Below are 24,386 nucleotides of genomic sequence, written 5' to 3'. Positions count from 1 at the left end.
TGCTTAGACCTAAGGGGTTAAGTGTCTCTCCTACTCATGCTGCAACAGTAAGGAGGGCTGCAGCTCTAGCGCAGGCCTGCCCAGGGAGCTCTGTTACCTCTCAGCTTCCACTCTCAGGGTCCCATCTCTCCTCTCAGTCATCCTTTGAGAGGGTCAAAGTGCATAGAGCAGGGGACTGTAAACTCCCTAGGCTTAGCCAAGCCCTCCTAGCCCCCAGACTGCGCCTTGCCAGCAGCAGGGAAAGCTTCCGCAGCCGCTGGGCTTCACCCCCAGATCTCACGAGAACACACCTGAAAACTCGCGAGAGCGCATAGGAAGTCTCGCGAGATCAGCCGAGCGCGGCTCCTAGCCCCCAGACTCGTCTCTCCTCCGCCGCCGCCCTCGTCGCTGCAGCGCCGTCAGCGTCGCCCCGTGACGTCATCGCGTCGGCAGCGTAACCCCAGCGGGGTCAGAGGGGAAAGGTGCGGGAGGCGGAAGCGGCGCTGCAGCTCGGTTGGCCTCTTCGGAGCGCGGTGGCGGCGCAGGCGGCCCACGGTGCCCGGGCCCATGAGCGTGTCCCTGGTGGTGATCCGGCTGGAACTGGCCGAGCACTCGCCGCTGCCCGAGGGCTTCGCTTACAGCGCGGTTGGTGAGTCTCTCCGGTCCCGTCCCGTTCCTTCGCCGCTGGGGGATTGCGCACGGCTTGCGCTGGTCGTTGTGGCGGGGGAGGAAGCTGGGCTTTGGCCGCGGGCTTCAGGCACCTAGACAGGGGATGGGGTCGACGTCCTGGTCCTGACGGTGGGTCGCCGGTACGGGGTTTCGCCCCCGACGCCTTGTTCCAAAGTCTCCTTCTTGCTGCGCAGCTCCGGAGATGGCTGCGGAGGGCACCGGGGCGACCCCGGCTGCTGTGCCGGCTTGTTTGGAGGGGAAAGGCCCCGGGGAGCGGGCGGCCATCCTCCACCAGCACCTCGGTCGCAGGGAGATGACCGACATGATCATTGAGACCATCCAGCCGCGTTCAGGTACTGGCCTCGGGTGGGAAGGTGCTGGGGTTTGGGTTGCCCACCCTGCTTTTATGGTGGCCGTGTTGTGGAAGGGGGAGCCGGACCTTTCCTAGGCGCTGGCCTCACCAGTGGCAGCTGTTCGGCAGTGTGGGAATGCTGGAGGTGCTGCTGGGTTTGTGGGGCTTGGATCAATCACACAGTTTGAGAAGATCAGGAATGTATGTTTTGGTCCGGGTAGGAGAGCAGGGTGGTGCTGGCTTACATTTCTCATCCCCGTAAAGTTTTGGGTTATCTTAGGCTGTGTCATGAGCAAGGATTTTGCTTGCCAGCTTTGCTGCTCCATAGCTCTGACACGACTTAGGTGTTTAAATTCCCTGATAGAAAATTCTCTCTCCACAGCTCCCTGAAAGAAGGTGGTAGTGAGGTGGAAGTTGGTCTCTTCTTCCAAGTAACTAGTGATAGGATGGGAGGAAATGGCTTCAAGTTGTTCCAGGGAAGGTTTAGATAGATAATAGGAGAAGTTGTTTTTATTAGAAGAGTGGTCAAGGCCTGGCCTAGGCTGTCCAAAGCAGTGGTGGAGTCTCCATCCCTGGAGGTCTTCAAAAACCATGTAAATATGGTTTGGTGGGTGTGGTGCTGTTGGTTATGATTCTATGAAAGAAGTTGAAAGATAGAAACATCAGATCTTGTCAGACATCCCAGCTGCCATCTGAGCAGCACAGGAGGAGCCACTCATCACCTCTCCTCACCAAGTCTGTCCCAGTTGCTTTGTGTTGATGCTGGTGTCTCCTGGGATTGCACTGGCTACGGTGCAAAACTTGCCTGCCTTGATCCACAGCACTTGGGTCCTGCCAGGGGCTCACACCAGGTGTCTGACATCTCTGGAGCTTCCCTTGGGACAATAAAGATGAGAAGTGTTGCATTCTGCTGCTTTTAGGGTTGCAATTTGACTTGTAGGGGTGCAGATTTGTACATCCAAGGCTGTGCTTGGGGAGCAGCAGATGTTCCTGATGCGCCGTTAGTAATGAGCAAACTTTTGATTTGCAAAAGATGAAACTGAAGCTGCTGTGGAAGGGAGAAAATCTTCAGAGGCTGCATCTGCTGAGGACAAAACCAGACATGATGATCAGAGCAAAGAGCGTGAGGTTGCTCCAGACTCGCCGTCAAAACAGCTCCCTGACCAGATTTCCTTCTTCAGTGGCAATCCCTCGGTTGAAATCGTTCATGGCATCATGCACCTGTACAAAACAAAGTAAGAATGCATGACTCATCCTAGCTCTGGTGGGAGCAGTGCTCCTGAGTGATGCCACCACCCGGAAGGGTGAGTCTGGCACCCTGGGGCTGTGGCTGCTGAGCTGGGATAAACAGGAAGGGTGACTTGTGCTGGGAGGTCAGATTTGTCTTTGTCTTCATGGTGGAGCTTGAGGCTGGCCTGAGTCCTGCAGCAGCAGGTGAGAGGGCTTGTTCCCAGGGGGGTGAGAGTGCAAGACAAATGGAGCTTCCTAAAAAATGATGTGTTTGAAAACAGCTTATTGAGGAATCCCACAGCTAAGTGGTGACCTCTGGGATCCTGGCAGCAGGCCTGAGGAGCTGAGGCAGAAGTTTGTTTAAGGCATTTCAGTTCCACACTATTCCTTTATAACTGTGTGAGAACTTCCATTTTTGAGCCTTCCTGAAAAGTGTCAGAAGACACAAAACTGGCATTTGAAGTAGCCTGTTCTGGGAATAGTTTTGAGCATCTGGGATTGACCAGGTGTCAAATTACTGCTGACAAAACCACCCTTTATTGGAGCTTCCCAGTTTAATCCTTTGTGACAGAGCAATAGCTGTGGTTGATTACTTCCCTCAACCCTTTTCTTCTCTTGCTTAATATTTCCAAATGTGCAAAAGAGAGTTAAGTTACTGCAGGGACTGTGGCTGGTGGAGGTGTGATGTGTCCAGCTCTGCCTTTGTTGTCTCTCAAGTAAGATGACTTTGTGTCACGGTTGCCTTGCCAGCAAGATGACCTCGTTAAAAGAAGACGTGAGGCGCAGTGCCATGCTGTGCATCCTCACGGTCCCTGCTACAATGACCAGCCATGACCTCATGAAGTTTGTGGCCTCCTTCTATGAAGTAATTGAGCACATGAAAATCATCAGAGATTCCACTCCAAACCAGTACATGGTGCTGATAAAGTTTAGCTCTCAGGTAAGAGCTGGAAGTCCCTTTGCTTGGCTTCACTGGCCAGCTCTTAGCCAAGCTTGCACTTTAACCTTGGAAAAAACACTCCTGTGCTGTTGCCCAAAGCTTTCCCAGGGATGATGACTAGGATTACTTCCACACCTTGACCTGGAGGCAAGTGTCTGCTGTGTTCCAGCTCCATTATTTCTTGCTGGATATTGTAAAACAGCAGAGATACACTTTCTGTTATCTGCGTTGTACTCTGGTGAACAGAAGGGTTGAGGGCCAAGAGAACAGGGCAAGACTCTTCTCAGTGGTGCCCAGTGACAGAGTAAGGGGCAATGGGCACAAACTAGAACCCAGGTGGTTCCATCTGAACAGGAAGAGAAATTTCTTTGCTGGAGCCTTGGAGCAGGCTGCCCAGAGAGGTTGTGGAGTCTCCTGGACGTTGGTCAACCTGCTGTAAGTGACTCTGTTTTAGCAGAAGGGTTGGACAGGATGATCTCAAGAGGTCCCTTCCAACTCCCACCATGATGGGGTTCCCCCTGGCAATTCCTGTGTGGACCTTCTTGTTCATTCTCTTCTCCTAGCTGCAAGTGTTCTATTTTGAGGCTGGGGGAGAGGTTTCCCCCCAGCCTTGAATCCTGTGAGGCATTTCCCATACCCATTGTGCAGATGCAGTATTTTTGTGTGGTATGTGCTGTTGCAGTAGTTGTGAAGATGCATTTTTCTATGTTGCTGTGTCACTTTACCTGGGCAAATACCTAGTGCAGCAAATTCCTAAACTCCTACTCAACTCACCCTGAAACTCCTGTTTGTTAGGAAATTCCCTGAAGGCTTGTTCTCCAGTGACCCTTAATAGCTGGGTCTGCAGGCAGAAGGAACAAATCTCAAGGCTATTTATGCTTCTGGCTCGAGCAACCAGGAATAGGGCATTCAGCTAATTTGCCTCTATCTGGGAAGAGAAAGGGTTTAGGGAGGTGACTGAGTAATCAGCAGGTTTTGTTTTGGTTCTATCTCTTCGCCAGTGACTCCAGGCACAGTTCAGAGCACGCCTGAATTGTGACCAGTGAAATGAATCTTTTCCCATAGTGAAATTATTCCTTTCCCTGACACAGGTATCAGTGACCTGCAGTGTGGTACTCTAAATTTTTTTTTTTCAGAGGCTAAATTTGCTTTGCAAAGGCACTGAAATTGCTGACAAAGGGCAAAGCAGATGCTGAAGGGAGATCCTTCAGCATTCCTGCTGAGCACTTAGTACCAGAGTAGCTGTCACTGCTCTGAGCTTCACTTCTTGTCTTCAAGAGTTAACACTGAACCCCATGCCAAGATGCAATGCCTGCTGGCAGGAGCTGGCTGTCTGAAACATCTCCTTTGGTATTGCAAGGCTTGGTGAGGGGAGAAGAGAGAATACAGCAGGTTTCTCCTCCTCTTCCTTGGTTGTAGCAGCTGTGAGTTTGCTCTCTGTAACTGGCTGCCTTTGTTCCGCACGCAGGCGGATGCAGACAGCTTTTACATGGCCTGCAATGGCAGGCAGTTCAACTCGATTGAGGAGGATGTCTGCCAGCTGGTGTATGTGGAGAGGGCTGAGGTCTTCAAATCAGAAGATGTAAGTTTGGTTTGGTTTGGTTTTCCTGCTCTTTTGAGAACTAAAACTGTATTATTTGGGCAGAATGCGGCAAGAAATGTGTAACTGCATCGACCCAAACCCTGCTCCCCTTTCCAGTGCTGCTTGTGAGAGTTTGGTGACTTCGTGGTGCTTCGTGCCTCACCACTGCAGCATCTCTGATCTAAACCTGCTGTGGGTGGTGGATCCAGTGAATGCTGAAAACAGAATGGGCTGTTTGCAGATGCAGCAGCCATGCTGAGCCTGTGCTCAGATGATTCTGGCTGTGATCCACTGAGTGTGGTGGACAAGCTGAAAGAGGAGGTTTAGACTGGAGATTAGAAATATGTTCTTTACAGTGAGGGTGGTGAGACACTGGCAGAGATTGCCCAGGAAGGTTGTGGATGCCTCCTCCCTGAAGGTGTTCAAGGCCAGGTTGGATCAGGTCTTGAGCAACCTGGTTTAGTGGGAGGTGTCCCTGCGCCTGGCAGGGGTTTGTAACTAAATGATCTTTAAGATCATATATATATATATTATATATATATATAAATCTGAGCACTGTGTAGAATCACAGGAGTACTTTGTAGTGCTTTTGTACCCTGGTGCCAGCACTAACTGGAGAGAAATTTTGGCTTTTTCTTAAGTTAAGGTGCTGAGCAATTTGCTTGTTCTTTTGAAGGGGGCCAGCTTGCCTGTGATGGATCTGACAGAGCTCCCAAAGTGCACAGTGTGCCTGGAGAGGATGGATGAGTCCGTGAACGGGATCCTCACCACACTGTGCAACCACAGCTTTCATAGCCAGTGTCTGCAGCGGTGGGAGGACACCACGTAAGAGGCTTCTCTTGATTTCCATATCTGAAACCCTGTTTGAGTGTGGTGGTTACGTGCTGATGAGACTGGTTCTGCTTATCAGAGTGAGGGGGCAGGAATTACAGCAAGTTCTAGTGCTCATTTTTTTTTCCCCATTAAGGAACTCCCAGAGAGCAATCTAACCACCAAAAATAGTTTAACCATGTTTTCCTGCTAAGGCAGGAGAGGAGTTGTAGAGTAATGTTGATTATTTTAAGATATTGTAGGATAAAAATACTGGGGTGAACAGCATTGGATGCCCACACAGCCCTGTTTCACTCAGTCTTGTGAGTCTGGTGGGTCATTTTTTTTCCCTCAAGATAGCTGAGGCTGGGAGACCTGCATGTCTGCCTGCAGCTTGGGAGCCCTGTAGCTCTGCTTGCTTAGTTAGATGCTGGGAGAGGATGAAGAAGAGCTGGGCAAGAGCAGCTGCACAGGGTGACAGGACTGGAAAGTGAAACAGGAGGGAGGTGGGAAAAGAAGGGCTGATGACAAGATCCCTCAGTGAATTGGGAAGGGGAGGCAGCTGCTGTAGACTGGCTGTGATACTCAAGGTGGGCACGGGCTCAGTGATGGGGCACTGTGTCACTAGACCTCCTCTGTTCTTAAAGCAGCTCTTCTTTTTGCTACTGCTGTCTCTTTGCTGTTCTTGCTCTTGCCATCATTCTCATCCCTGTGGATGGGCATTTTTGGTGTCTCTGAGCTTCTGACTGCAGAACCCCTGACTGGCACCTTGGTGTTGGTTGTGGATATGTGGACTCCACTGTTTCACTGCATGTCAGGCAGTCATAGATACTGCAGCAAAAGGGCTGCTGATCCTTGCTGCGTTCTCTCTCTGTCACTGCTACCCCTCACTGCCTAATTCTATGATGGACAGTGAGGAAAATTGTAACCCTCTAGATATCATTTGTAAATCAAAGTAACAGCACCTCTGTAAGAAGAATCCAAATCACAGATTTGTGGCTATTCAAGTTTATAGGCTGCTCTGCTCCATAAATCAAAGCCAGTTTAAATATGAAGCAATGGAGCTCAGCCAGTGTAGAGCAAGATCCAAAAGAGCACTTACATATGTAATATACAACTGAAGCTCCCAGTCTAGAGGAATGATAAAAGAAAATCCCTGTCCACATTGCTTAGGCGCCAGAGAGGCTGTAAGTGCCTGAGTCTGTATAGAGCTGACTGCAATCCAATTGTCTCCTCCCTTGAATTTCTGTAGCTTATCCAGCAGCTAATGAAAAATACATAAACAGTCTTGGAAACAGGATGCACAGCCTCAGTTACACTACTCTCCAGCTGAGCTTCCAGTGCACAGGGTCTGGACAAAGGTTTCTTCTGGTCTGGGGTCTTCCATCTTTCTGGCAGCACAGTTGGTTTCAAGAGAAATCACAGAGGGATGCTTGCTACTGATTGTTTTAGGTTACAGCTATGGGATATTCTTCCTGGAAGGGCTGAGACTGACTCCGTTCTGTTTGAGTAAAATTGAAGCCCCTCCTCCTCTCCTTAGGCTTGTGTTATGTGCTGAGGTGTTGTAAAGTGTTGGTACCGCCCTCAGTAGCTCGGCTGTCCTCAGCAGCCTGTAGTTACAGCTTCCTTCCACAACAGCGTGTAGCTGCTGCAGAAACCCTGCAGGTAATGGAGAGCTGAAGCTGTCAGGTGGCAGCAGCCCGGAGCATCAGCAGCCTTCAGAGATGTGCGAGACATCTACAAGCGCTTCTTGTAGCGTTAATGGCTGAGATAGGGAAGAGTTTCTTTGTTGTGTATTTTTTGGCTTACAGGCGGGGGCTGATGTTGCTGGCAGCCCCACTGATGCTGTGGGTTGCAGATGTTCCTTACACCTGGCCTGCAGCAAAACCAGATCAAGCTGAGAATGTGGAATGGCATTGGAAGAACTGCTCTTGGTTCTTCTGTCACTTACTGGCTGGGAAATGGCAGCTTGGTGTGGAATGGAGGCAAATTTGAGTAGGGGGAATGTGAACTTAGAGATGTGAGTGTATGGGGAGCATCCCACTGCACAAGAAATTTACTGGGAGCTCTCTGACTCTTTTTAATTACTATAATATTAGGATAGAGCTCCTTGTGTCTCATCATGATGCTTGTTGCCCTCCAGGTGTCCTGTCTGCAGATACTGCCAAACACCTGAACCAGTGGAAGAGAACAAGTGTTTTGAGTGTGGAGTTCAAGAAGTAAGTAGGTGGGTGGATGATGAGTGAGATCTAGACTAGATGTGGCTGCACAGCTGCTCTAGTTGCATTTGGGGTTCTGTGTCTGCTTTCAGGCTGATTTTAGCAGTCAGAGGTGTATCTGCTTTCCTTGCAAGATGGAATCAGTACTGGGAAGGGACCTTACCTCCCAGGACAAACCTTTCAGATTCTTAGACAGAGTTGTTAGCTATAATCTGAGCAGAGTGTGATGAATATGATGGCCGCTAAACTGATATGCAACTTGGTAGTGGCTTCTAGTTGTGCTCTTCAGAGTCTGCTTTTGTGCTCCTGCTGAGGTACCTCCTTCCTTAGTCAAGACCATTCTTCCATCCACGCTTGTAGTAACTCATCAGTGTGCCCAGTACCTGCAGGCTTGTGTTTGGCTCATATGAGCAGGCACTTCCTCCTCTTCAGCTTTCCAGCTAAGCAAAGCTTCAAAGGAGGGAGAAAAGCAAACACTGTCTTCTGAGGCAGGGGCTGGGTGTGCATGGCATCCACAGGCTGTCGGTGTCAGATCACACTTCTCAGAGCTCCCATACCAGCACTTGACAGCGTTGTATGTACAGAGCCTTATCACTCTGTTGACAGAACCTCTGGATCTGTTTGATATGTGGGCACATAGGCTGCGGGCGCTACGTGAGTCGCCATGCTTACAAGCACTTCGAGGAGACCCAGCACACCTATGCCATGCAGCTGACCAACCACAGAGTCTGGGACTATGCTGGAGGTAAGTGCTGTGTCCTCTCCTCTTGTAGGATGACCTTGCTTGTCAAATGGCTTTCAGGACCTCTTAGTAAGAGTACTTGTGGTAGAGTGTGCTTGGAGATTAAGGGGTTTGCTGCTGTACTAATACCTTGTCTTTTGGGAACATACATCTCCTCTCTAATAGCAGTTTTTGTGGGGCTGTAGCAGATGGAGGGGGGAAGAACATGATTCTGTAATGACCCAGGACAGTCCTGTAGTCTCTGTGGAATGTGTTTGTTACTCCCTCTCCATCAATTTGCCCTGAGGAATGGGAATGGGCTGTTGTAATAAATATCCTGTAAGGTGTCTGTGTGAAGTCTGCTAAATAACAAATACATCTGATGTTGGCTTCCTGCCTTGCTAATGTGCTGTTGCAGCAGTCTGCATGGTTAATTGTGCTGCATAAAGTATTTCTACTGGTGTCAGCTTGGGTGCTCTTCAGCTCAAACTCCCTTTGCTTGAATTCTCTCTCTTCAGATAACTACGTCCATCGACTGGTTGCAAGTAAAACCGATGGGAAGATCGTTCAGTATGAGTGTGAGGGAGATATGTGTCAGGAAGAGAAAATTGATGCCTTGCAATTAGAGGTAAATATTTGGGCTTGTCGGACTCTGCATTGTACTGCTGTAGGGAAACGTTTCCAATCCAGATACAGCGACAGGACAATTACATCAGCTTATGCAGCAGACCTGCTCCCTGCATGTAGGCAATCATCTTCAGGCAGAAGCAGGATGTTTTTACTGCTTTTATTTATTTTATTTTTTTTAATTCTTCCTGGCTCTGCAGAGCCAATGCAGCTAAGTATAAGCTGGCTGCAGCTTCATCCTATGTTCAGTGCTGACTGAAGATGAGCTGGTAACTCTGCTGCAAACACTCGGGTCATTGGAGAGAGAAGTGGGTCTGAATGCACAGGTTCCTTCACTAGACCCTTGCTGGTGGCTCTGTGACTTGGCTTAAGTACCTGGATGTATGTGGAGCTGTCAGTGTGAGTAGTTCAGCTTGTAAACTGTACAAGAATGCAGGAATCCATAGCTGTAAGCTTGCTTTGGCTATCAAAGAAAGCCAGTGGACTCATCTGATACCAGCCCTGTTCAGCTTCCTCCTCAACAGCTAAGGAGTTTATTTTGTGTGCCTGTTAGCCAGCTTCTCCTGTTCTTAACTAGAAGGGTAAAGGAGAGAAACTCAAAATTACTGCTCCACTGAGCCAGATACACTGCAGCATGATTCCAGCTGCATTAGACACAAGGGTATCTGAGGAGGAACAGCTGACAGAAACCAGACTTGAGAAGCTTATTTCTGAAAGAAATATTTGGTTGCCCTTCTATGAATTTTCTGAATAACATTTAGATACTAAACCGACTATTTTTAACCCCCTTTTTCCCCTTAGAAGGTTGGTGCTCAGAGGATGTAAGCCCTTTACCTAGCTTAGGAGATCTTAGTGTTTCTAGAGAGAACGCATTTGGCAATGTGTTTTGGTGCTTAGATATTACTGAGTATCCAAGGCTTTTTGCACACATTTAATTCTCTGGTGCTTATTAGCCTGTTGGTAAGAAATGGTGGCATTTGCCAGCCTTGCCATAACTCATTGGCAAAAGGGGGGATGTAAGGCATATATCTTTGCTCCTCTGACAAAATAGCATTGGAATAGGCCATACATTTTGGACAACAAGAATTGTGACTAGTTACAGCTTGAGGATGCTTTTCCAGAGATGTTCTTACCCTTCTGTCTTGGGTTTTGGGCTGGGAATGAAGAAGTCAGCAACTTAGCCTTTGGGATCTCAAACTCTCATGGCAGGGATGCTTCATTTTCCCGTGGAGTGTAAAACTTGCAGGGGTTTATTGCTACTGCAGTGAAAAATCGGTCTCCTCTTAAAAAAATTTCTTGGCATGATACTGGGTATGACTTGGTGGAACTTCCTTCATCTTTGTTGTTGTGCTGTGAAGGCTTTCCTTGACTTCACAAAAATCCAGTGACTCGGTTTTGAAACCAAATTGGTGAAACAGATCTGCTCTGAGTATCAACATTGCACCTGTGCTCAGAATGTCCTGCACGCTCAATTTCATCTGATTTAAATTGATTTGTGCATCAGAGTCCTTTTGGGCTTCTTAATCAGCAGAGCCACCCTCAGAGCGAAGCTGACTGCTTGGTGCTTATCTCCTGTGTTTGCAGTACTCCTACCTGCTGACAAGCCAGCTGGAATCCCAGCGAATCTACTGGGAGAACAAGATAGTCCGAATAGAAAAGGACACGGCCGAGGAGGTGAGCTCTGCCCCGGGCACCTGGGAAGCTCTGCTCAAACAGGCCCCTGGCCATTGTTCAATTAAGTGGGAGCTCATAAAATAGTTTTGCTTGGAAGACACCTTTAAGATCATCAAGTCTAACCCAGCACTGCCAGGTCACCACTAAACCATGTCCATCAGCACCACATCTCCATGGCTTTGAAACTCTTGAGGAAGAGGTCTCCACCACTGCCATGGGCAGCCTGGGCCAGGGCTTGGCAACCCTTTTGGGGATGAAATGTTTTCTAATATTCAAGCTAAACCTCCCCTGGCACAACTTGAGGCTGTTTCCACTCCTCCCATGGAACAAGTGATAGGATAAGAGATCAACCCCCTCCTGGCCCCAGCCTCCTTTCAGGGGGTTGTAGAGAGCCAGAACGTCTCCCCTCAGCCTGTCTTTCTCTTGGCTGAGCAACCCCGATTCCCTTAGCTGCTCCTCACAAAGCTTGTGCTCTAGACCCTTCACCAGCTTTGTGGCTTTTCTCTGGACACACTCTAGCACTTTTGTGACCTTCCTAGAGTGAGGGGCCCAAAACTGACCCCAGTTCAGTTGCAGTGAAGCTGTCTGGTCTCTAAGAGCCTGAATGTTGTGTGCTGTGGCCTCCTTGTGCAGCCTTTTTCCCTGCCAGCTGAGAAAATTGGCTCTAAGATGTATCCCTTATCTCGATGCTCAGATCTAGCAATTTGCTGCTCAGTGGTGCAGAAGTAGGTAGATTGCCACCTAGATTGAAGGTTGATTTAAATGTGCTGCTGAGGAAACTGCAGCAGTGGAGAAAACAAGTCGGTGCTGCTGCAGGATCCTTGCTTGCCGCTGCCATCCGTCTCACGCTGACGGCCATCTCTGGGGAAGGTTAGTGTAGCATAGACAATATGACTTTAATTTGCTCGGCTGCAGAAAGTGGAAGCTGTCTTTCTGCTCCAAATGCATATTGATTTGCCCTTTCTTTTTGATCCCCTCTCTCTCCTCATCACCCTCTGGGAGAAGTTCAGAATCTCCTCCTATAAAGCATCCTGGAGGCAGGACTGCTTCAAAATGTCACAAGCAAAAAATCCTGGGAGAATATTTTAATGCTTTTTGCTCTACCTAGATCCTTTCAACTAGGTTTAAAGCAAGTCAGGATTTAGGGTTGAGTCCTTAACTGAACTTTCTACATAACTTCCAATTAACCAGTTAGTATCTGTGGTTAACTGACATCATAAATATGGAGATTATGACTGTAGAAATAGTGCTCATTGACCTTGGTCTGGAAAACAGTCCCAGAAATCTTATGGAGGGGCCTATAAAAGGAAAAGATAGAACAAAAATTGTCTTGCACATAGAATCATAGAGCTGTTGAGATTGGAAGAGACCTTGGGAATCATCAAGTCCAGCCACTCGCCTAGAGGTCACAATTCCACTACTGCTGAGCGACTACCGCTAAACCACATCCCTCAGCACCTCATCCATGTGTCTTTTAAATATCCCTCCAGGCATAGTGACTCCACCACCTCCCTGGGCAGCCTGAGAACCCTTTCTGGAAAGAATTTTTTTCCTAGTATCCAACCTGAACCTCTGTTGGCACAACTTGAAGCCATTTCCTCTTGTCCTGTCACTTGCTGCATGTGAGACGAGACCAACCCTACCTCATTCCAGCCTCCTTTCAGAGAGGTGTAGAGAGCCATGAGGTCTTCTGTGAGCCTCCCCTTCTGAATCCTAATGAGTAAACAGCCTCAGTTCTCTCAGATGTTCTTCACAAAATGTGTTCAAGGCCCTTCACCAGCTTTGCCCTTCTGGACCCACTCCATCCCCTCAATATCCTTCCTATAGTGAGCAGACCAAAACCAAATCCAGTAGTTGAGTGTGGCCTCAGCAGTGCTGAGGGGGACAATCACATCCCTAGACACAACTAGGAAACATGGGCCACAAAGCAGCTTCAGAGTGAAAGGACTGTGATACATGCCCCAGATGTGTTTTGGTGTTTAAAGATCCTTCCAGCTTTATTGGTGGCTCTTGCTCTGCGTAAGCCCTGCCTGGCTCAGTTCCACCATGCAGTGTGTTCCATTATCAGCACTCAGGCTCCTTCCCCAAATGAGCCATCAGCTGCATAAACACTCAGTGATTAAGGCTGGAAGGCTTCAAACCTGCTCTGCATCGACTCTGGCATCAGTGAAGGCACCATGTGTGCTGACACTGACATTTATCCAGATTGCTCCTCCTGGAAAACATTTTTCCTTTGAATTCCCACCTCCACTACAAGCAAACGTGGTTTTGACCCTAATAAAGAGAAAACAAGACTGATGGGAGATTCATAGATGGAAATACTTCTATTAGAGGTTTGGATGTGTTTTGAACAGTGGCTAGAGAAGTAGAGCTTGGGTCTCCTCAGCTTCAGCAGTCTGGAGCTGTGAAGCAGAGGGGAAGAGGAAGCCAACGTTATGTGTGTTTCTGTTTGCGTTTTGCATGAGTAAGATATTCGTGTCAGTAGGTCACTGCCTTATGACAGCAACTTGCTGAGTCAGTGCTGAGCAAAGGAGCATGTTGGGTTTTCAGACTTTGACCATATTTATTGGAAGTTTAGTTTAAAATTAGCAAAAGCTCAGTGCTGTAAAGCCTTCAGCTGGAAATTTCAGTGCACAGGTGGAGTTTGAGCAAATGGGTAAAGGAATCATAGAATGGTTTGTGTTGGAAGGCACCTTAAAGATCATCTAGTTCCACCCCTCATGCCATGGGCAAGTGCATCTTCTACTAGACCAGGTTGCTCAAGGCCCTGTGCAACCTGGCCCTGAACACCTCCAGAGAGGGGACATCGGCAGCCTTCCCAGGCAGCCTGTTCCTGCGCTTGGCTGCAGTCAGTAAGAAGTTAAAAGATCTGAAGCAGCTTTTTGTTCGAGTGGGGACCCTGGCACAGATCTGCTGCCTGAGTTGCTCTTCTGTGTGAGCAGCTTCCACGGCAACGTAGTTCCTCTTTGGGGGTACCTCAAAGTGCAATGCAGAGGATCTCTGTGAAAATGAAGCCTCCACTCCAAGCTGGGTCTAGTCATTGGTCAAAGTCTAGAAGGCAGCGCAGGAAATCGAGTGTCATACTGAAAGAGCAGAGGACTTTGCTCTCTTTGAGATGGCTGTGTGTTTGTTTTTACAGATTAACAACATGAAGACCAAATTTAAAGAGACCATTGAGAAGTGTGACAGTCTGGAACAGAGGCTGAATGACTTGCTCAAAGAAAAGCAGTCTGTGGAGAGGAAGTGGGTACCGCTGCCAGGTTTAGCTCCGTGCAGCCATTACAGCTCCCTGCGCCGACATCCAAAATGGGAAAAAAAAAAACCTCCTGCTATTCCTGGGCATTTTGGAGCTATTTAAACTGTGTCCCTGAGAGTGCAGCTACTTTTTTAAAAAAGCTCTGGTTTCTGGAGGTGTTCACAAATGGGAAGTGCCTGTGGAGTGGAACACAGCTTTTGGGCTCTTGGCTCTTTTGACGTGGTCGGCATATTTAGCATTCAGTGATCCTTCCTCTGCCTGCTCGGGAGTAGGTGCCAGCCTGTTTGGCCATTGGCAGATACATCCAGAGGGAAGAAAAGCAGCTCAGTAGAGGCATCTCGTGCAGCACAGAGGGAAATGCAGATCATGGGAGGTGCCTAAATAAAAGATGCTGAGCACAGGGAGTGTGCAGATCATAGTGTAATCCTAGGTGGGACCACATGCTCTGGTCCTCCCAGCCCACTGGACTCCAGCATGGCTGCTGCTCCAGCAGTCCTGGAACATAGCCTAGTGAGCTGTGGTGCATGCATCTCTGGGGGAAAGCAGTCTCTGTATGATGCCTGTCTGCTATTAGGAGCAGGGAGGCACCATCTGTGAAACATGAGCCTACTGATCTCCTGGAGGGAGCATCTTGCTTCTGAGTGGTCTCTTCAAGATCTAGGACTCAGAGAGTGGCAGGAACACATCTGCCACATCTGAGAATCCTTGACTGCCCTTATCTCTCAGGTTCCCACATAATCTGTGCCCTTTAAGCACCTGTTCCATAAGTTGCACTCATTCAGGGTTACAGTCCCTGCTCCTCAACACACCCTCCTGTTGCCTGCACCATTGCTGTGTGGTGCAAGATGGAATTGCCTAACTTGAAAGAAGGGATTCTCCCAGGTTATGCATCTTGAGGGAGGAAGGAAGGTATTCTGCTTCCCGACTTGCTAATTCCATGTGTAGGTAACACCATGCAGGCAAATTGGTCCTAAAAAGTCTTTAGCTGGGTCAAAAAATCCTGTGAGGATTTCAGAGTCATCTTGTGTTGCCTCCCCTTGCCTGTCTTCTGCCAGAAAAAAAAAAAAAGCCAATTCTAGGATGTCTTTGTTGGGGGCAGGGAGAGCTGGGGGTCAGTTGCCCTAAGGATTGGCAATAAAAAGGATGCAGTAATATGAGCTCAACATAGTGCTGTCCTCACTTGTGCTTCTCTTTGCCAGGTGTTCCCAGCTGAACAACAAGGTGGCTAAACTGTCCAACGAGCTGAAGGAGGAGCAAGAACTGAATAAATGTTTGCGAGCAAATCAAGCCTTGCTTCAGAACAAACTGAAGGAGGAGGAGAGGGTGTTGAAGGAAACCTGTGAGCAGAAGGACCTGCAGATCTCAGAGATCCAGGAGCAGTTGCGGGATGTCATGTTCTACCTAGAGACACAACAGAAAATCAATCACCTCCCAGCTGAGACCCGACAAGAGATTCAGGAAGGACAAATCAACATTGCAGTGGCATCTTCTGCCAGCTCCTCAGCAGGGAGCACAGGAAAACCTTCTTCCAGGAGAGGCCGTGGCAAGAGGGGCAAATGAAGATCCAAATGCCCTGCTCCCGTTCTGAAACTGGCCATGCTGGTGCAAGGCCAGGCTCACCTCTTGGGACTCCAGCTGGGAATTCCCAGTTCACTAAATTCCAGCTAGAAATTTGTCTTCAGAGCTGCTCATAAAACTGGCTGCCAGTCACTGGAGGTGTCTGTGGTATTTAAAAGCATTTCACTGCACTATTTAGCTCTTTTTTTAGGCAGATCTTAATGACCATTTTGCCTTCCTACCTATCCAAAGCCCCTCCTGTCATGCATTTGACTTTCTCCTTAGAGAGTGTGCTGGTTTGGATGGGTGTGTTTATATTCACTGCATTCCCTATTGAGATGCTATAGAGTAAGCTAGGCCCAGTGTGGAAGGCTTTCCCAGAATTAAAAGCATTTGAAGTTAAGTGATTTTATTTAATGAAGAGTGTCAGTTAGATTACACACATCTCCTTTTAGTATTCTGATATCCTGATGCTGCAGAACTGCTAGTACAGGAGCAGAGCTGTAGTTTGGAAGGAGGAGGGAGTGAGGTGTGGAAAATAAACCATCTTAGTGATGTAAGAACCTGGGAAGTCCCAAAGGCTGGTAATGCAGGATATTAAAGGCTTCAAGGGACTATCTCTTTCTTCAGTTTGAAGATGGCCTTTGCAAGGCCATTGCTGGCAGCTTTTGGGGCAGAAAATACGGAATTTTTTTATTCTGGACACTATTTAATATTACTTTACAGGTATTTCTACAAAGACTGGTACAGGTTGTGTAGTAACAGTGTTCTGATCTCCTGGAGCAGGGTGTGGGTGCATTCCCTCTGTGAGCTGCACTAGGGATGTGTTGGGATAAGCTCCAGTGCTGCTCTCCTCAGAGTGAGGTGGGAAGAATGACTAATGTGGTGTTTTAAACACTGTCCTCCTTGATTCGTGGCTGTAACCAACCTTGGCCAGACTGCTGTGCTGAGCTGGGCACATGCTTCCCTGCCATCAGAGCCTCACCACTAGATGTGGCCCTTTTCAGTTCCTGCAATCACTTGGCAGCTGCCTGTTCTGCTCTGGAATGTGGCACTGTCCAAAATCTCAGCTGGAAAGGCTTTCCTGTTACTTGTCCCAAAGGTATGCAGACCCTGGAAAGGAAATTTGTGGGCAAATGGGGTACTTGGGTTGTTTGTCACTTAGACTCGCTGCTCTGGGGGTTGGGAGGAGTTTTGCCTATCCTGGTTGCTGTGTTGAGCTCAGCAATCTGAGAATTTAGAAGTTAATTCTTAATTACAAGTGGCTGGGGGAGTCCCATGGTTGTGTTTTCAGACCACAGTATGATCCTTTTTGTTGTTCAAACTAGGAACAGTTCTGATCTTAGTCTGTTACACTGAAAACAGCACTGACTTACCAGCTCCAAACTGGAATAAAGCAAGCAACCACCCAATCCTTTATTAGCTAGAAGCTGTTCTTTTGGGTCAGATGGAAGGAGTGAGTTCCAATAAACAGAATGACTCTGGGAAGGTGAGTTGTTACAATCTGCTTCCTGCCTTCACGGACTGGAAGTGTTGAACTGGCTCACTCTGAAACACAGGGCACTCATTAGTGCACTCATTGCATCCAGTGCTTGGGTTTGGAGCTCAGCCTCAGTCATCTGGAACTTCTTCTACCTTTTCTAACTTTGTAGCATGAATGTACACTAACTCTTTTCTAGCGTGTGGGTTGTACAACCAGGCCTCTGCCTTCTGTAAATGATCCTGGGGACCTAGAGATATCCAAGGTGGCTTGCTCTCCTATAGAAACTATTTTATTTAAGAGATATTTTTACACCATCTAAGATCCTCTGACCTTTTGCTGAAAGCTTGCTTTGTGTAGGACACTAAGATGCTGTATTGTATCTTGGAATTCATTTTCAAAAAATGTGATGGAAAATTAAACCAGCATTGCAGGAGTTTGGTTGGTTTGTGTGGTCAAGTGGAAGTGGAGACAGAAAGGGAGAACAACAAAACATGGGACTTACTCTTTTTGAAGTCTTTTGGGTTTTAGCTGGAAGGCAAGCTGCCTGCATGAGCTCTTTGTCACGTTTGGGCTGGGGGGAGGTTTGGTTCTGCTGAGCTGTCCAGAGCAGATACAGCAAGGTCATGGTCTCTGGCTCATCAGAAGTGAAGCTCATGCAGGAAAATCAAGAGGTGTGGAGTACTTTTTAAAATCATAGAATCATTTTGGTTGGAAAAGAACTTCAAGATCATGAAGTGCAACCATTATCTATAACTACAAAGTCTGATGCTAAACCATGTCCCTCTCTTGTGTCTTTTAAACCCCTCCAGAGACTGGAATTTAACCACCACCCTGGGGTTCCAGTGTTTGAGAACCTTTTCAGTGATGAAGTTCCTTCTAACATCCAGCCTAAGCCTCCCCAGGTGCAGCTTGAGGCTAGTTCTTCTTGTCCTATCACTTGTTTTTAAAGAGAAGAGGCTGATCCCCACCTGGCTCCAATCTCCTTTCAGGGAGTTATAGAGAGCCAGAATGTCTCCCCTCACAACCCCACTTCCCTCAGCTCTTCCTCAGAAGACCTGTCCTCTAAACCCTTTAGGTTTTGCATTAAGCCAAATTACCCTCAAGTCCCCTCCAGCTTCTCCTCAAATCATCCCAGGTGACAAAACAACCTACAGTGGCCCTCTGGGTGGTTGTTCAACCAAGCTTCCCCCAAGTTCCTGTGGGGTGAGGCTGAGGGCACTCTTCTTGCCAGACTTCCCCTATGCTTGGACCGCATTCACTGCCACAGGGCAGAAGCAGCACTGATGTGGCTTGTGGTGAAGGGAAAACTCCCAGTAAAGGCCAGTCTGTGACTCTTCCTTACCCATCATCTGGACACCCAAGTGCCTGGAAAAAGCAGTGGTGCTTGGACCTTTCCAGCCTGTGGTCAAGTTTTGACATCTGCAGCAGCTTGAACAACAGGTCAGCTCTGTGGCTGGTGACTCAGTATTGCCGCGGCAGAAGGTTGCAGCAGCAGAAAACTTCCTCCAAGCACTGGACAGCTGAGATTGGCCAAGCTCCTCCTACGATTAAAAACATTAAAATAGCCCTTTTTGAGGTTTAAATCATGAAATAAATGCACGTTCCCCTCCCGCAATGGGCAGCAGAGGGGTTTGATGGTCACTGCTGGTGCTGTGTCGGATGGCTGGAGTGGTATCAAAGAGAGCTCAGCGCAAAGCCTGCCTTGGCACTTGCCACGTGGGCTACGTGGCAGCAGTGGAGAGATGTTCCAGCGGGAGCCAGGCGCAGGGCACCTGCTCTGCCTGCAAGGGCTGCACGGTCTGGGAACTTCACTGGGTCCTGCTGCTTCCTTTCTGCAAACAGTCCCCAACTGGCAGGCTGGCAGAGAGGGGCTAGGGCAGCAAAAGAATAGAGGATTCTGTGTATGTGGTCAGGATGGAAATGGAGAAAACACCCAAGGCAGCCTCTGATGTCAGCTCTGCAACTCCGGTGACAGCACACACCTGCTCAGGAGGAGGTCATGGGGGACTGCAGGGAAGGCTGCAGAATTTCAGAGGGCCACGGAGAAACCCAGATGGAGCAGAGCGACAGCCAGAAGTTGCACAAAGCTTGGCAGACTCCTCCCTGCTCTGAGGATGCTGAAATGATTCACTTGAGCAGCTGCTGCCGAGCAAGCGCAGGGCAGAGGCGGTGAGCAGGGGTGAGGGCGGCACAGCTCCTCGGCAGCGGGCAGAAGGAGCACCCACAGCCAGTGGGACAGAAAGGGCTGTGTCCCCTGCCTGGAAGGGGAATGTGGGACAGCTCAGGGTCAGCTGATGCCCAGGGCTTGGCTGTCTCTGCTTCCTGACAGGGATGTTCCCCATAAGTCCAGCTCAGCAGGAGGCTGCTTGGTGGGGCTCAACTCAATGGTGCGGTGGGCTTCTCACTCAGCACCTCAAGAACCCATGGGGTATGTGCCCAAGCTCCAAGAAGGATTTGCCAGAAATAGGAAGGGAGTAGATCACCTATGAAACCTGCAGCCACCTGATCTCCAGCATCCTCCAGCCTGTCTGTTGATTGGTTTCCATGAGCCCTTCTGGGGCCAGCTCAGCAGCAGCTCACAGAGATCTACCTGTACAGCCCAGCAAGCTGTGGGTACCGCAGTTTGAGATGAGACATCTGGCAGACATTGCTGTTTCACACAGTTCTAGGGACTCATTAATTCCTCAAGTGGGGCTAATTTGCCCTTTGGGAAGAACCTGTCCCTGAACACCAATGAATCCCTTCTCTCTCCTATAGGAGACAAGGTCGTGGGTGAGGTGACATCTCTCTGGTTGGTGCCCTAGAGAAACCACACAGCACTGCTAGCAGAGGGGACACAGTCACCTTGCAGCCAAACACCCATGTCCATGAGCAGCTGAAGTACCCCACACCATCCTGTCTTCCCTCCAAGGGGCCAGGCTGCCATCCCACCACCCACTCAGTGCCATTCACCTTTTCACCAGAGCCCAGTTCCCTGAGGCCCCATGGAAAATTCCTGCCTTGATCCGCACCAACCAACGTGTCTGTTCTCGTTTGAGCTCTGAGAACTTTGCATTGATTTCTCCTAGGCTTTTTTCTCCCCCCCATCTTTTTATACAAATGGGTATTTTTGGCCAATAACCATATTTTGAAGGCAGAAGCATCCAGCTCTCCACTGCAGGTCCTGCAGCAGGGCAGTCAGTGGTGTTTGGAGGGGAGTTTTGCAGCACAGGAGGGACATTAGTGTATGCATTCCTCAGCCTGAGTTCCCACACACATTTCCCACTGGTTCCCTATGGCCTCTGAGGGGCAATGGCAAAACAGCACCAGGTTGGCTCGAAGCAGGAAGCAGTCGGTGACATTTACTTTCATTTCAACCCCACACCTAACACTTCCTTCTCCGGTACCACCCTTGTGCAAACATTGTTTATAGCAGCAAGCAGCCTTTATAGCTTTGCCCCATCTTGACCTGGAAATAATTGGTTAATTGAGTTAGACAACAAACCTCAAGACTCTTGCATGGTTTCCTTCCACCTTCTCCCAGGGAGAAGGAAAGTCAAACTCCTTTCACTCCAAGCTGTTTAGAAACATCATACACCTCAGAGAGAAAAATGTTTACTTCCCCACCAGGAGACTGGTCTCTGTTGAACCTTCTTCAGGGCCAATAGCTGCACCTGGAGAGGTTGTGGCCTTGCTGGAATTGGCTTTGGGGTAGGTGTGGGCTCTCTGTGGAGAGTTTCCTGGGCTGTATTGGGAATAGGAAGCAGTGGAAAGCTTTGCTGCTGGCTGGTGCAGAGGTGGCTGAGCTCACCAGGAGATGGATTTTGGTCTTTGTGTAGGTTTAGTAATGCAATGATTTTGTAGTTGTAGAGGTTATCCAGGTTTGTGGGTTTGAGAGCAGGGAGGTGAGGAGGAGCTATCACCTTGTGTGTGCCATATTCCTCACCTGAGATCCCTGGGGCTGTGCTGCTCTCTGGTGCAGGGTCCTGAGTATTCCTTGTTATCTGAAGGTGTCATTTCAGAGGCAGTGCTTTTCTTCTGGAAGCTGATGGAGTGGTGATGCTCTCAAAAGTGCTCAAGTTGAGCACCAATGTTTGTGCTTAGGGGTGTGCAGAAGTCTGCACTGGACAGGGAGCAATGTGTGCTCCACCAAATGCTGGTGGACGCTGCAAAGCATTCACAAAATCCACCTGGCTGCCCCAAACTGAGCAGTTAAGCTGTTTCATGCACTCAAGGAGGGCTGTTCCTGGAGGGAGAGCATAGTTCAGCTGGTTTTCTTGCCTATCATCAGTGTCCCTACGTGGTGGCAATGTTAGTGTAAAACATACCTTGGTTTTCTGGATGTAAAGATGATGTTCTTGATACCTGTGGCCAAGTCTCTGCCTCCCAGTCTCCCTCTTCCCTTCTGCCTCTATTTTTATGTGACTTTGTGATGTTTATGACTCTCTGTTCATGTGGGATGATGCTCTTAGGTGAAGACTTGCATTCTTTTACTGTGCAAAGAAAGAAAGGAAACCCACACTGGTGGGCTCCTTTTAGGGGTGGTGACTGCACCCTGCTACAAGTGTGAGTGAGCTTCCAACTGAACTTTGTGGTCTCCATGTCTGAGCTCTGAAAACGTAACCCCCCAGTAAATATTATTATTATATAAAACATGACTATGTCTCCTAGAACTATTTCTCTATGCTACTGGTAATCTTAGTCCAAGCAGAATTAATGTAGGCTGGAGAAACTCCTAGTGCTGCTGGCTTAAATCCATAGAGTCCCAGTTGGAAAAACTTCTGTGAGGGCTAGAGGAGCCAAGTGAGAGGTGCAGCTGAGCAAGATGAGGGAGTTGGAGTTGTTCACAGGAGACAAGGATGCTGCTGCAGCCAGTGGCCCTGCAGGTCTTGCCTTAGCACAGCCATGCCAAGAGTTTCCCTCTGCAGGTGCAGGGTTGTATGAAAAGAGGGTTTTTTTCCTAGCAGCTCTCCCTGGCAGCTTCACCAGAGCAAAGACGAAATCCCAACTGGATCCTGCCTGCGCAATGAGGGAGCACCAAGAGCTGAGCACAGCCCCAGGAGCTCCTGGCTTCTACTCCTTGCTGCCATACCCCTGTAGCTTCATCACCAGGAGCCAAACACCTACTCTTCCTCGCAAGAAATCCGTGGGGAGGAATGAAGAGTGGTGTAAAATCCGAGGTCTGCAGGGAGCTGGGTGGGAATGCAGGCAGCACACTGCAATCACGGCGCTGTGCTCTGCAGCGATCGCAGTCCCACTGCAGAAGCAGTTAAGAGGATTAGATCTTTTTGATCATATTTGCAGCTGCGCCGCCCGTAACCGAGAGCAGCAATCCAACTGCTTCGGCTTGGGAAGTGACTCTGAGCCTGCAAGGGAGCATCCCCTCAGGAGCTCACATCTGGATTTGTGCTCAGCCCTGCTGCATCGCAGAGCTCCCAGGAGCTGTGGTTCCTGCAGCTGAAGCAGGGACACTTAGCTCCACCAAAGATCCAGGCTCCTGTGGAAAACTTGCTGCGAGCCAGCCCGGATGCAGGGCTCTGAGCTGCAATGACTGCTCCAAAATGTCAGCTCCCACGCAGAAAGCTAACATCTCCCAGGTGCCACAGCCTAAATGAAGAACACTTTAGAAGCCCTGCCAGGTTTAGACCCAGATGTGAGTGGGAAGATCCCTTGCTGGACATCACTAAGAGGATATCTTTAGCAGTTGTCCTAGCACTGCAGTGCTTGAGGAAGGAAAACTAATTTCACTGCAGAGCTAAGTTTCATCATCCAGTTCTCACACATTTAGTACCGTTACAGCCTAATAATACCTGACCATTCCCTCTGAAGCTCAGCCCTGTGGAGATGCTGGTAGTGTGCTGCCTGCTCTGTAGTAGGAAGCTGTCCTGCTTTTCCCCAGGGACACCTCCAAGAAGCCTTCAGCCCACACTGCAGGTGGGATAGCCTGTGGGCAGCATGGAATCCATCAAGTCCATTTCCCGATCATAAATAAAACTGTGGTCTTGTACCCAAGGAATAAGACATCACTCCTTGCCACATGTGTGTTTGCTGTGACTGCTTGGTCCTGTTCTGAGGCTGCCTGGAGTTTCTGCACAGAACAGTGGGAATCCCTTCTCTACAGATAGTCTCAGGTGATGATTCTGGCTAGGGCTTGCAGATTCCCCCCTTAAGCCAAAATCCTGGATCTAAGCCCTAGGAGTAATGCGGCAGAGGAAGGGAAAAGCTCTGCATCTCACTTCCAATTTGTCTGATTATTTCAGCACAGAATCTTAGTGAACAAGGGAAAGAATGCCAGAGCTAACGAATTCAACCCTTTCCCAATGCTGTCATGTGGTAGTCAACTGCCAAAAACATAAACCATGATCATAAACCTAAATTTGTCCTTTCAACATACCTGTTCTGTGGTAGTTTCCTTCTAATCCCCTGGGATAAATCCTGAAGTGCATCGAAACATCTGAGGTGAAGGGGCAGAGTGGAAATTCCTTGTGGGCTGGCAATAATAACTGAAAGCTGCTCTGTGAAGCAAACCTGAGGCTGACTGGGTTTTTAATGGACATCTGTCTGTAGGGGGAAAAATGCCATGGCAACTGGCTTTCTTGTTGGCACGCCTGTCTCAGCAAAGGGACGGGGAAAGGATGGGCATTGGCGGATCTGTGTGGTTGTGCTGGGGAAACGTGGAGGTGCAGCTCGACGAGGCTGTGAGGCAAAGGTTGTTTATGCTCTCTGAGCACCAGATCTTGAGGGATTTAAGAGCTAAATCTTGGCATAACGATGGCTTTGTGTGCCGCTGCTGAGCAGGGGCGAGGCTGGGTTTCCCTCTCTCCCTTTGGAAAAGATGTGGAATCTTAAAAGCACAAAGTGCTCGGCTGAAAATTGCTGGGCAGTTTGGGCACAGTTAGTATCTCCCAGCTCTATCCTGAAACAGTGATTCAAAGGCGGAGCAGCACTGTACAGGTCCTGGAGCTTTGCTGCTTGAGGAAGGAAATGTCCTTGTTTAGTGTCCGAGGAGAATGGAAATGGAGAGCAAGGTTCATTGAAATGTTAGTTACAGGTGAAACAAGCTCTGGCACTTCCGTGTCTCTCCTGAGCTCTGTGGACATTGGCATTTCCCTTCTTCTCCTGTGGGCTGTTTGCAGGAGAAGCAGCTGGCACACATGGCTCAGCAGGCACATCTGTCATCCACACTCTGAACTGAGCTGGAGGGGGGATGCTGGTGGACTGAGACAAACTGGGAAGAAAGAGCTGTGAAAGTGCAAGAGCAGATCAAAACTGTATCTGACGGGAGCTGGCCTCTGCGTGGGACTGAGC

General features: G+C 49.0%; 1 protein-coding gene across 2 annotated transcripts; it reads left to right on the top strand.

Moving 5' to 3' along the window:
* The first annotated feature begins 442 nt into the window (after positions 1–442).
* On the top strand, positions 443–17,532 carry BRAP (BRCA1 associated protein). 2 transcript variants are annotated; one of them, XM_064168750.1, is made up of 12 exons: positions 445–628; positions 843–1,001; positions 2,034–2,235; positions 2,981–3,170; positions 4,639–4,752; positions 5,429–5,577; positions 7,706–7,781; positions 8,388–8,526; positions 9,021–9,130; positions 10,714–10,803; positions 13,943–14,046; positions 15,259–17,532. In XM_064168750.1, exons 1-12 carry the CDS (start codon positions 547–549, stop codon positions 15,617–15,619), a joined length of 1,776 nt encoding a protein of 591 aa, XP_064024820.1. In that variant the 5' UTR covers positions 445–546; the 3' UTR covers positions 15,620–17,532. The 2 variants fall into 2 exon arrangements, with proteins under 2 accessions (XP_064024821.1, XP_064024820.1); XM_064168751.1 differs by lacking the exon at positions 10,714–10,803 and having other exon boundaries at positions 443–628.
* The last annotated feature ends 6,854 nt before the right edge of the window (positions 17,533–24,386 follow it).

This window comes from Pogoniulus pusillus, chromosome 30 (genome assembly GCF_015220805.1).
Source record: "Pogoniulus pusillus isolate bPogPus1 chromosome 30, bPogPus1.pri, whole genome shotgun sequence".
In the NCBI taxonomy this organism is placed as follows: domain Eukaryota; kingdom Metazoa; phylum Chordata; class Aves; order Piciformes; family Lybiidae; genus Pogoniulus; species Pogoniulus pusillus.
Note: the sequence above shows the minus strand (reverse complement) of the source record. Positions and strands in the feature narration are given on the sequence as shown.